This window comes from Sarcophilus harrisii, chromosome 6 (assembly GCF_902635505.1).
Source record: "Sarcophilus harrisii chromosome 6, mSarHar1.11, whole genome shotgun sequence".
NCBI classification, from domain to species: domain Eukaryota; kingdom Metazoa; phylum Chordata; class Mammalia; order Dasyuromorphia; family Dasyuridae; genus Sarcophilus; species Sarcophilus harrisii.
Genome location: NC_045431.1, coordinates 118,414,212 through 118,427,909, shown reverse-complemented (window position 1 = coordinate 118,427,909; position 13,698 = coordinate 118,414,212). Strand labels below are relative to the sequence as shown.

Here is a 13,698-nt window from a genome sequence, read left to right as displayed (position 1 = left end):
ATGCATAATTAAGTAGAATTTACCCAAATGAGCTAAAAAGAAATATATCTGAAAAAATACTTTTCCAACATGTGACATTTTATCAATTTTACACAATTTTCTTAGGTTGAAATCCCATTTCTGTAACTTACCAAGGTATGACTTTGGGTCAGTTATATAACCTTCCTGAAATGCAGTTTCCCATTCCATAAAATGAGGAAATTAGATTAGAGAGCCTCATGGGAAATTTATCTAAGGATGGACTCACTTAGATACTTTAGTCTCAAGCACTTTTAAATTTCATTTTTAGCTCCCAAATTCTCTACCTCTAACCTCCATCTTCCCAACTTATTCAGAAGGCAAGAAAAACAAAACCTGTTATAGATATGTATAGGTTATATATATTTCTGCAAGAGGAAAGAAGAGAAGAGGGAAAGAAGATGAAGAAAAGAAGGAAAGAAACAAAGAAAAGGAAAAAGAGAGACAGGGTCATGGAAAAAGGGAGCAAGAAAGGAAGGGAAAGAGGAGAAGAGGGAAAAAAATATGCTCCCATCTGCACTCGAGTTTACACCCTTTCCAATGGGTAGACAGCATGTTTCGTCATAAGACTTTTGAAATTGTTTATTGATCAGAGTTTCTAAGTTTTATAAAATCTGTACAAATATTATTGCTATTATGTAAATTGTTCTGGTTCTGCTCACTTCATTTTGCATCAGTTCATAAATATCTTCCCAGAATTTTCTGAAGCCATCCCCTTCCCATTATTTCTTTTATAGCATAACACTACTCTGTCATATTCGCATACCATGAATACAATAACTTATTCACTCACTCCCCAATTGATGGGCACTCCCCAACTTCCAATTCTTTACCACCAGAAAAAAAAGTTGTTATAAATATTTTTGTACACATGGGTCCACTCAAAGGATATGTCCAGTTTAATAGCTTTTGAAGCACAGTTACAAAATTGCTTTCCAGAATTAACCTCAAGCATAACCATTCTTAATTATTAAATTCAAAGGCTTTTCTTCAGTCTTCATCCTCTTCAACTGAATGGAAGGAAGACCTCTTGAAGTCCTTTGCTGCCTTAGTGATGTGATACCTATTTCTCTGTCTCCTTTATTCCTTTCTTTTTATGCCATATATTTGGGCAGTCCCCAAGGCTGAGCTCTGAATCTTTTCACTCTACATTTTCTCTTGTAGTGATCTTATCCACTGCTACATCTCAATTTTCATTGTTATATGGAGGATTCCTAAAAGGTATATTGCCAATCCTTTTCTACTTACTTCCTGAGCTCCTAATCCACACTGCTGACTATTATCAAAAGACCTCTAGAAACCTCCAAGCACCACAAATTCAAAGGATGTTTGCCTGTTCACAAAACCTAACTCCTCACCTTCCCTCCAAAATCATCCCATCCTCTGGTGTTCCTTTCTGTTACCATCACTACTATTTTATCATTTTTCTCCTTTTTTATATGCTTTGATTATAAACACAGTAATCATCAACAAAAAAAAAAGTTGAAATGCACAAACAAGGATAAAAAAAATTGGACATAAAACCACAAACTCCATTATTAGTAAATTGTTCTGAAAGGTGTACATCAATGTTTGTTTCCACATCTCCTTCTGATTATATACACTTCCCCCAGGTTTTTTACATCACTGAGATCAAAATTTGTATTATTCTGATTCTATTTGCTTCATTTTACATCATTTCAAATATATTTTCCTGTATTTCTTTGAAATCTTCCTTCTTTTAATTTCTTATAGAATAATGATATGCCGTAATTTGTTTAGCTATTCTCTAATTGTTGAACATAAAAGTTTGTCTCTAACTGCTTGCTAACAAACAGTATTGTTATGAATATTTATAGAGCAAGATCTTTTCCTTTCAATAAAATCTTTAGAGTATAACAGTAGATTCACTAAGAAGCAATTAGATGGCTTAAAGGATAGAAGAAGACCCTAAAATATGGCCTCGTTTATTAGCTGTGGGATCTTGGGCAAGTCACTTAACCTCTGTTATCCTTAATCTACTGGAGAAGGATAGGCTCAGTCTGTTTATATCCTTTTTGCTTAGCACAGTGCCTAGAATGTATTGAGTATCTGATAAATGCTATTTCATTCATTCATCTAAACACTCCTCAGGTCTTTTAACCTTGATTTAATTTTTGATGACATATTCTTATTTAAAATATTCACAGCAAAAAATTTTCCCTACTGTTACTTTTTTGTATTTTTGCTTAACACTGAACTTTTTATAAAATTAAATCCATCTTTTTTTTTTAACCTATAATTTCTAACTGTTGAAACTAGGAATTCTTGTGAATTCCTAGTGAATTTTCCCTGTGAAAATTCCCTGTGAATTTTATGATAGGTATGTTATTTTAATTTCTACTTTTTTATATTTAGACTATTGATCTACTTAAAACTTAATATAGTTTATCAAGTAAAATATAGACTTAATTTCATTTTTGTCATTCAGCCAGGCAAATTTCCCAGTGGTTTTTATTTAATAATGATGTTCATCTCAATATTTTCTTATCTTGGATTTCTCAATTACTACCCTGTTTATACGCTTCTACAAATACAAATATTTTAATCTCTTCTTATGCCTATGAATAGTCATTTATATCCTTTCTCCTTATTTATTGCTACCATTTCTAAATTGAAAAAACCCAATTAATTACATTTCAGTTTTGAAACTATAGGTTGATAAATGTACTTTTTCTCTTCCAAAGATGTCATTTTATCAATATGAATATTCTTCCCATTAATGCAGATCATAATTAAACCATGGTTTAGCAGATGGCTTTCTGAGTTTTTGTGCCCAAACCTGGAGACCAACCTTCTGGTGATGAGGCTTAGCCAAGTTCAGTTAAGCCCATCCTCATAGGACAGAAACACAACCTATTCCTCCTGGAAAAGTAATTGAAGCATTTTATCTTTGGAGAATATGGGAAAGGATGCCATAGCCAAAGATTTTTGAGAACTTAGTCACCTCCATACTTCCATTAGGCACTGGAAAATTACTTTCACAGAAACTGATAATTTTTTTCAAAAATGGAAATTAACTGAGTATCTCAAAATTCCAACATACCAAGACACTGTCCTTCAAATTGAAAGCATTTTAACAATAGCTGAAAACACTATTTGCTCTAAATGATGCAGCTGGAAGACATACCCAGACAAGTAATCAGCATAGGATGGATTTGATTTTCAAAAAGAAAAAAAAAATTTTTCCCTTCATTTCTAAAGGGCTAAAGAATTGTTCCCAGGAATTCAATGAATAAGGAAGAAAATGATTAATGTTAAACTTCCATTTCTTTATACTTCACTGCTCAAAAAATCCCAAAATCATAAAAGCTTTTTTTTCTGGAAATATATCCAATAGTAAATTTTCTCATATCTGAAAAGAGTGGGTAGACCACATTATGTCTGAAGTTTTCTCCAGAACTAGCATTCTCTGACTTATATGCGTGGGATGCCTCTGAGTGGGAGTAGGTGAGCAACACCACCAAAAGGATTTCCATGGCCTCTTCTGTATCTGGAACACCTGAAAACAGCTCTATGAAAAGCCATTTAAGCCAACTGTCAATATTTATTAAGGTCACACTACGAATTAGGCACTATACTAGGCCCTGTGCTCTTTAGAAGCTTCTAAAACTTCTTGCCAGTAAAATAAATTGAAAATCACTTCACAAACTGAAAATGCATGGAAAAAGGAAGGAAAAATTATGTTGAATTATTTTGCCAGAATAATAATAATAATAATATTAATCATTAATAAAAAAGGAATTATGTAGTGAGACAATGTAAAACATTTACCAAATTGCTTCAAGTTTATTGAAAATCATCTTCCCTCTAATTCTAGTGAGATTACTGATTTATTATACATGTGCTGAAAAAACATAAATTTGGAATGGATTTGCATTGCATTTTTAGAAATTTAAAATTTTTGGCCTCTCAAAAGCATCATGGGATAGTTTAACAAAAAAAACAAAATAAAACAAAACAATGGATTTGGAATCAGGAGTTATTCAGTTACGTCCAACTCTTCATAATCCCTGTGGGGTTTTTCTTGACAAAGGTACTGGAGTACTTTGCCATATCCTTCACCAACTCATTTTATAGATGAGGAAACTGCGGCAAACAGGGTGAAGTGATTTACTCCGGGTCACACAGCTAGTAAATATCTGACTCCCCAAGGTCACACAGATAATAAGTAGCAAAGACAGGATTTGAACTCAGGACCCCATTGCCAACTATCTCCTTTCCCTGCATCTTATTTTATCCATTGAAGAAATTAAGGCCCTGAAAATTGAAATGACTTGTCCAAGTTATATGAGTAATATAATATCATAAACAGAATTTGAATAGTACTGACTACAAATCCTTAACTTGGCCTTTCACCAAATTACCAATGTTAAACCTTTCTTTGCCTATTAAATTTTAAAGGATGAATGAACATTTAACTCAGAAGCTATGTTCTCTCCTCTATGAAATCTTCCCATAGACCTCCAAATCAAAAACAACTTTTTTCCCCTCTATATAATGCAAAGCATTGTTTTTCACATGCCTGGTGCATTTATATGTTATTTTGAACAACAGTTATCTGACTCTGTGAAATGAACCCCCTACTAATCCCATCATGAATAATGTTACCTATGGAAATGTGGTATCTTCCCCAGTATCTAGGCCAATGCTCTGTAAGTGGCAGATATTTAATGAATATCTGTTAAATTAAAATGAAGCTAGGACAGCTGGACTGTAGGGGCAGATAGCAATAATATTAATAGCCCTGATACCAGCATCAACTTTTGTCCTGTTCCAAACCTAACTATAAGTAGTTCATAAGTGTACAGGTAGAAACAGACACCTTAGCCTGATGCTCTTAAGATGACCGAATTACATTTCTCTTTTGATGATGGTTTTTCCCAAAGAAGAGAAAGTAAGAGATATCCAAGTGAGACCTCTTAATAGAGGAGTATTCACATTTCTTGGGTGGCTAACCCTGTATGTCTGGTTAGTGAATCCCCTAGATAAGACTTAACCCTGGACTAAGATGCACACTGGGTCTTAGGCACAAATTAACACTGAAGAGCTAACTGATGACCATACCACAAGTGATGTTCCTCAACAATACTTCCTGCAGTTTTCCCTCTTCTCACTACCATATCTGTACACAAGGTAACAGAATCTTGCAGGAAAAGACCATAAGACTCTGACATCTAAAAAGCATTGGCAGTACACTCAAGAAAAAATGAACTCCATAGTGTGACATTTAAAAAGTTCAAGAGACTTAATTTCTAGAAAACTAGTCATTAAATAATGCTAGCATTTTATGAATAAGAGTTCAAAAGCATACTTAGATGTCAAAGATGCTCATGGCAGGACCAAGAGATCATTAAATACTTCAATAACAATACTATATGATGATCAATTCTGATGGACATGTCTCTCTTCAACAATGAGATGAGCCAAATCAGTTCCAATAGTACAGTAATGAATTGAACCAGCTACACCCAGCGAAAGAACTCTGGGAAATGAGTGTGAATTCCCAATCCCTCTATTTTTGTCCGCTTGCATTTTTGATTTCCTTCACAGGTTAATTGTACATTATTTCAAAGTCTGATTCTTCTTATGCAGCAAAACAACTGTGTGGACATGTATACATATAATGTATTTAACATACACTTTAACATATTTAACATATATTGGACTACCTGCCATCTTGGGGAGGGGCTGTGGGGAAGGAGGGGAAAAATTGGAACAAAAAGTTTTGCAAATGTCAATGCTGAAAAATTACACATGCATATATTTTGTATATAAAAAGCTATTTAAAAAAAAAAAAGATGCTCATGACAGGTTCATGATATATGTGCCCTTGGAAAAATGGGTGTTCCTGAGTGGAGGCAATAAACTTTCACTGATTAACAATTAATGACAAAATGAATATTACAATGAGAGGCTGAGCAACTATTTTTCAATCTTTTCATGAGCTTTGTCTCTTCTAGGCTCCAGCCATGAACTTTCAACTATTTATTCAAACTAAAACCACTAGCTACCTAATTCTGAGATTTGGTGCCCCTAGATGCTGCTGCCATCTGGATTCTTGTGTGTCCCCTCCTCAGTCTGGACTTGGCTGGGCAGGGACAACCTTATACCCCTTAGCAGTTTAAAGCAGCTCCAGAAGGTGAGACCCTTGTCCTTGTGCCCCAAAATGCATTTAGGTCCCTATTACTTGAGGGTAGAATGATGTAGTATATCTCTTAGGGAGGATGTAGCAATAACCCTAAGGTTACCTGGCCCCAACCCTAAAGCTACCTGGCCTTGCGAGTGCTGTAGTCCCATAAACAATGCTGGCTTCAGATCTGTTGGTAAGTAATAACAAAGTTCCTGAAACAATGTAAGCCACAGAAGTCAATAATGGGGTGCAACTCCATCTATAAGCCATAGAATTCAATAATCTTCAATTCCACCTTTAAGACCACTCCTTAATTCTATCTCTAAGCCAAAAAATTAGCACACTATTGAAGCACCTGACCTTTCTATCTTTTTCCTATAAATTTATCTTCTGGTTTTTGGTTCTTTGGTAAAATTATTTTGGAACTTAGCCTGCTTCAATTGGCATTACAATTATAGTAAACTTTGTCCCTTGACTTGGGGGAAAAAAAAAGACAATGAGGGGTTGAGCTATATTCCAACAAGAATCTTGGGGTATATATGACACTTAGGACCCAATCTTTTCTTTTAAAACTAATAGCTTTTTATTTTAAAATATATGCAAAGATAGTTTTCAACATTAACTTTTGCAAAATCTCATGTTCCAAATTTTCCTTCCTCACTTCCTCCCCCACCTACCCTAGGTAGCAAGTAATCTGGTATATGTTAAACATATGAGCACCTGATCTCAATCAAAGAGATTTAACAATTTCTTTATGGCCCATCTGACAAAAGGGAGAACAGATATTTTCCCTAGACCTTTCTGAGTTAATAAAATGAGCAGGAATCCACCCATTTGCCCAAACGTAGAATTTCTTTCCTATCTTTCATTAGATCTTAACCTGGATAAGCCTTTGAGCAAGATTTCTCATTATAGTTGATTTCTGGATGAGGAAATAGAAAAGGGGAAAAATCTTCATCCTAATTCAATAATTAGTTATTAATAAAAGAAAGAAGTAAACATTTATCCCAATAGTAAGTATGATAGCTTGAGTTCCCTTCTTCAAAATGTACATTCATTTATGAAGTCATAAATCCACCCACCCAAAAAAGCTCTCTTTGTTACACTAGCAAAAAACTCATTTTTTACTATGTTCCCGAACAGTAGTTCTTGGTATCTTTTTTACATTCTCACATTCAAATACCATCTCTAAATATCACACACAGTTTCTTTAAATCGGTTTTCAAAGTGTTACAATGCTAAGCAGTTCTTAATATGGCATTCTATAAGGGGAAACATAAACTATATTTGACTAAAAATTGCAAAAGTATTCAAGATGTTCAAGATAACTTGTAAAAACCGATTCTTCAATAGATTAGTTGATCAGTGGAATAGGTTAGGTTCAAAGGACAAAACAGTCAATAACCTTAATACTCTAGTGTTTGACAAACCCAAAGACCCCAGTTTTTGGGATAAGAACTCACGGTTTGACAAAAATTGCTGGGAAAATTGGAAACTAGTATGGCAGAAACTAGGCATTGACCCACACTTAACACCATACACTAAAATAAGGTCAAAATGGATTCATGACCGAGGCATAAAAAATGAGATTACAAATAAATTAGAGGAACACAGGATAGTTTACCTCTCAGACTTGTGGAGGAGGAAGGAATTTATGACTAAAGAAGAACTAGAGATCATTACTGATCATAAAATACAAAATTTTGATTATATCAAATTGAAAAGTTTTTGTACAAACAAAACTAATGCAGACAAGATTAGAAGGGAAGCAATAAACTGGGAAAACATTTTTATAGTCAAAGGTTCTGATAAAGGCCTCATATCCAAAATATATAATTTATAAAAAAAAAATCAAGCCATTATCCAATTGATAAATGGTCAAAGGATATGAACAGACAATTCTCAGACAAAGAAATTGAAATTATATCTAGCCATATGAAATGCAAATTAAGACAACTCTGAGATACCACTACACACTTGTCAGACTGGCTAGAATGACAGGAAAAAATAATGCAGACTGTTGGAGGGGATGTGATTACAGGGACACTGATACATTATTGGTGGAATTGTGAATACATCCAGCCATTCTGGAGAGCAATTTGGAACTATGCTCAAAAAGTTATCCAACTGTGCATACCCTTTGATCCAGGAGTGTTACTACTGGGCTTATATCCCAAAGAGATCATAAAGAAGGGAAAGGGACCTGTATGTACAAGAATGTTTGTGGTAGCCCTGTTTGTAGTGGCCAGAAACTGGAAACTGAGTGGATGCCCATCAATTGGAGAATGACTGAATAAATTGTGGTATATGAATAATATGGAATATTTTTGTTCGGTAAGAAATGACCAACAGGATGATTTCAGAAAGGCCTGGAGAGACTTACACAAACTGATACTGAGTGAAATGAGCAGGACCAGGAGATCATTATATACTTCAACAACAATACTATATGATGACCAGTTCTGATGGGCCTGGCCATCCTCAGCAGCGAGATCAACCAAATCATTTCCAATGGAGCAGTAATGAACTGAACCAGCTACGCCCAGAGAAAGAACTCTGGGAGATGACTAAAAACCATTACATTGAATTCCTAATCCCTATATTTATGCCCACCTGCATTTTTGATTTCCTTCACAAGCTAATTGTACAATATTTCAGAGTCTGATTCTTTTTGTACAGCAAAATAACGTTTTGGTCATGTATGCTTATTGTGTATCTAATTTATATTTTAATATATTTAACATCTACTGGTCATCCTGCCATCTGGGGGAGGGGGTGGGGGGTAAGAGGTGAAAAATTGGAACAAGAAGTTTGGCAATTGTTAATGCTGTAAAGTTTACCCATATATATAACCTGTAAATAAAAGGCTATTAAATAAAAAAGAAAAAAAAATACTATATGATGATCAATTCTGATGGACCTGGCCATCTTCAGCAATGAGATGAACCAAATCAATTCTAATGGAGCAGTAATGAACTGAACCAGCTACACCCAGTGAAAGAACTCTGGGAGATGACTAAGAACCATTACATTGAATTCCCAATCCCTATATTTTTGCCCGCCTGCATTTTTTATTTCCTTCACAGGCTAACTGTCCGATTTTGGATTTGGAGTCCGATTTTTTTTGTACAGCAAAATAATGGTTTGGACATGTATACTTATTTTGTATTTAATTTATACTCTAATATAATGGCCAACATGAATTGGTCATCCTGCCATCTAGGGAAGGGGGTGGGGGAAGGAGGGGAAAAATTGTAACAAAAGGTTTGGCAATTGTCAATGCTGTAAAATTACCCATGCATATAACCTATAAATACAAGGCTATTAAAATTAAAAAAAAAAAAAAAAAGAGAGAGAGAGAGAGATAAACTGATTCTTCTCATGATAAATAACTATTATACTGAGAATATTTTCATGTAAAAAGCATCCTCTATGGAATACCAATCTCTTTGTAAAAACTGATTTGGAAACAGTCATAAAACTAGAAACAAAAATATATCAATACAATTATATTGATGCACAATATGCATGCTTATTCTTAAGCAAAGTACAAATGAGAGGCATTGTAACCTGTGTGAACTGATTTCCAACCCAACAAGAATAAATGGAAAAGAAAAACCCTGGATTGTTTTATTTTTTTCCCCCAGCTCAAAGGTGTTACCTGGCTTGGGCAGCTTTGAGGTCACAGAAGTGGGTGAGCAAAGTCTTGACAACATCACTACATACAACTTTCACCACATCCACATGACTCAGTCTGTGGCGCAGCTGTTTGGCGACTTCCCAGAAATCTTCTGAGAGCAGGTGGTAGAGCTGCCCCTCATCTCTGCTGAGGTTCCCATACCAGGATAGAATATAATCCCTATAACTGTAGTCGAACACTAACAAAAGAAAAAACAAAACCATAAATGAAACTTGAATATAGATATAAAAGAATCACAAAGACTATTCTAGAGGTGTCTTATAGATATGAACCCTCAGTTTATTCTCATGAATTGTTAAAATGAAAATTATTAACAGATGAACTTTCCTAGACTGCCCTGTTTATACAGAATAAGGAGAGACAGAAACTCTTCATTCAGCTTCTGTTGTTTCAATGATATGAGGCAAAATTCTTAAATCAGCCCATTTGGTTTTCCCACCATTAAGACCATCTTTAAAACGTAGTTACAACAACCTTAGTCAGTTCTTGGTCAGTCAGGATTCCACATGGTTCTTCCTTGATTCTTCTCCCTTACTCAACAGATCCTGCCCCACCAATTGCTCTGGTCCCCAAAGACTTTAAAAGTTGTATACTCTGAAATGCATTATTGCTCACACAGTATGACTGTTTCTGGTGTGGTATCTGCTTGAGGCCATGAAGCTATTTACATTAAATAAATAGCAAATTTTTGTAATCTGTAATGGATGGCTTGTTGTAATTGCTCCATGTTTTGAACCAAATCTTTACAATCTGTTGCTCTCCCAAATCTATTTTATATTAATAGTTCTGGTGCTTATTTATCACTTCATTATTACTGTGGAATAGTTGCTACTTACAGCACTCAAAGTCTAAAGCAATAATCCTTTACTTTTTTGTATATTATGGACCCCTCAGGCAATCTGGAGAAGCCTATGGGCCCCTTCTTGGAATAGTTTTTTAAATACATGAAATAAAATCCATAGGATTACAAAAGAAACATTCTATGGAGATATAGTTATCAAAACATTAAAAAAAATTTTTTTTTTACATTTTATAGGTCCTAGGTTAAGAATTTCTGTCTAAAGTCTTATTAAAGAAAGAACTCAAGTTGATCCCTTATATGTTTCCAATATAAGAGCGTTTAGGAAAGTCTGATGGCATAATGACAGTCAAGAAATCTGCTACCTGTGATCCTGAGATCACAAGTATCTGCTTCTCCTTGAGTCGCAGTTTCACTATCTCTAAAATGGTTTTGGATTATAGGATCATAGATTTATATCTGGAAGGAATCTTTGAAGTCATCTTGCCCAATCCTCTATCTTAAAAATGAGAAAACTGAGGCCTAAAGAGATTAAGTGACTTCCCCCAAGATCACATAATTGGCAAGCAGCAGAGTTATAAATCCAAATACTTTATTCTAAATCCTACACTTCTTCAACTGCACCATCAATAAATTGCTAGCATTATATATTACCTACTATGTTCCTAGCACTTTGCTAAGTGCTTTATCAATATTATCTCATTTGATCTTCACAACAACCTTGGGAGGTAGGTGCTATTATTATCCTCATTTTACAGAAGAGGAAATTAAGATAAATAAAGGATAAATGATTTGACCAGAATCACACAGCTGTTAAGTTTAAATATATGAGGCAGTAAGATGAGCCTGTACTAAATTAGGACCAAGCCCATTAAAATTTTATATCTTCTCCAGGATCTAACACAATGCTTCATAGTGATCTCTCTCAGCTACAACATTCCATGATTCACCTAAGGAGGAATACTGTTAGTATAGACTAGGGCTTCTTAAACTTTTTCTACTTGTGACTTCTTTTCACCCAAGAAATTTTTACATGACTCCAGGTATATAGGTATATAAAAAAGGCAAGCAAATCAAACATTTACTGATAATAAATCAAAATTTCATGATCCCCACATTCAATGTGAACCACAGTTTAAGAAACTGGGTTATAAACAGTCTCAGGATGTCATAGAGAGTTGCCTTCTTACTTTCTCACTGGAGTAAACAGATCCCCACTTCCTCTTATTTTTCTCAGTTTGAGGTAAGTTTCTCTGCTAGAGTGTCAGTCAATTACCAACATTTTATTAAGTACTGTGCTAGTTGAGGATGCAAAGAAAGGCAAAAAAAAAAAAAAAAAAAGGCAGTTCTTATTCTTGAGGGGCTCAATCTAATGGGGGAATGAATGTGGAAATAACTATATAACAAGATATATATACAGGTTATCAAAAGAGGAAAGGCATTAGAGTTCAAGGAGATAAAGAAAGGCTTCCTGCAGAAGGTAGGACTTTCTCTGGGATTTGAAGGCAGTCAGGGAATCTATACAAAGATGGAGAAAGGGGCATTTTCAACGTGTCTCCTGAAAACTCTCAGCTCTGTCAATAGCTGACTCAAGAGGCTATGGATGAGCAAACCAGAAGTGAATAGAAAAGGGAAAGGACTGAAGATCATTCTGTAGCACAATCCCACAAGGAGCATAAGACAAGCCATCTGGTTTATTATTCTAGCCCCTAGAAATTGTGGGACACCAGAGACTTAATGAAGTCACTGAAAAAGAAATTTTGTGATACAGAATTCTGGGTCTGTTGGTATCTCTGTTCCCACTATTCCTTCTCGGTACTCAAACTACAAAATAGAATCAATCTTTCTAAGTGCAAAATGAAGTGCAGTCTGGCCTCTGGGGGTCCCAGGAAAAGAGTCACTGAAGCAACTGTGAAGTTCTCTTCTTGCCTAGAAAATATATACAGAGCCTGGGCAGGGTCTACCATAGTATGTATAACGAGAGAAGTTACTTGTAGGAAGTGGAGGAAAACAGAAAGGAAGATCCTTGCTCAGAAGTATTAAATTGGTTTTCAGAGACTGTAAGAAACAAGATATCTTACCAAGAACTCCAGTGACTCATTGGTGAATGCAGGAAAGATTTTATATTCTTGAAAGAATGAGTGTCTAGGTGAGTAGACACACCTTTGAGCTCCAAAGATAGCATTTTATTTCCTACCCTGATGCACAAGTCCTTCCCCTGATTTCCCACTCATTGAATGTTACATAAATTACATGACATGAATCTCCACCCCTCATTACACTTTTTAATGGGACTAGCTAGTCCCTATGCTCAAGGAACTCACATTTTAGAATCACAGGCCACCATCCCTGATTTCAAAAGTCAGTCCCTGCCTTAAGGAGCTTACAATTCTTTTGTGGGAAGATAAACTTCCACCCTGAAAGATTCCTTGATGTCCATGTGGGTTTCACTTTTCTAATTTAAGTTTCATTTCTCCAATTTGATTTTCATAACTATGGAAACCCAAAATACCCATCCATTTCTTACAGAGACCATTTCCCCTACCTCAGACACTCAGTTCAGAGTTCTTTATTTTGGACTCCCTGAATTTGCCATTGCCTCTGAACTCTAGCAATTGGCCATAGTTCTCATTTTATTCTTAATCTCTTGGATATTGTCTGTATATTGATAGACTGCAGACTATTTAATAATGGACTGGCTTCTCCTTAGGATTCTGGCTTCTGTTGTCTCCAAGCTTGTCTCTCTATACACCTGTCCAGGGGTTTCCCTAATTAATGGCATGAACCAGTTCTGCATTATCTCATCATGTTTATTTGTTCCAACTCTAGACAAATGACTTACAGTGCCCATGGCAGGGCAAAGACCTCAGAGCTGTGACAACTGTTAGCTTATCCTTTCAAACAGCTAACCACACCACAGAAAGCATGGGAGACATTACAAAGGCACAAATTTCTGTATGAGACAGTCCTTGGAAAGAAAGCAAAGGAACCCAGCTGGCATCTGAGGGCATTCTCCAAGTAAATAGAGAT

General features: G+C 35.3%; 1 protein-coding gene across 3 annotated transcripts in view; it reads right to left on the bottom strand.

The window, feature by feature from the left end:
* Positions 1–13,698, bottom strand: part of SNX25 (sorting nexin 25) — a 271,192-nt gene that overhangs the window by 168,024 nt on the left and 89,470 nt on the right. For all 3 annotated transcript variants that reach the window (XM_031943724.1, XM_031943723.1, XM_031943725.1), the window contains exon 3: positions 9,831–10,047. In XM_031943724.1, the coding sequence (XP_031799584.1) occupies positions 9,831–10,047 (217 nt within the window). The remainder of the gene's footprint in view (positions 1–9,830; positions 10,048–13,698) is intronic.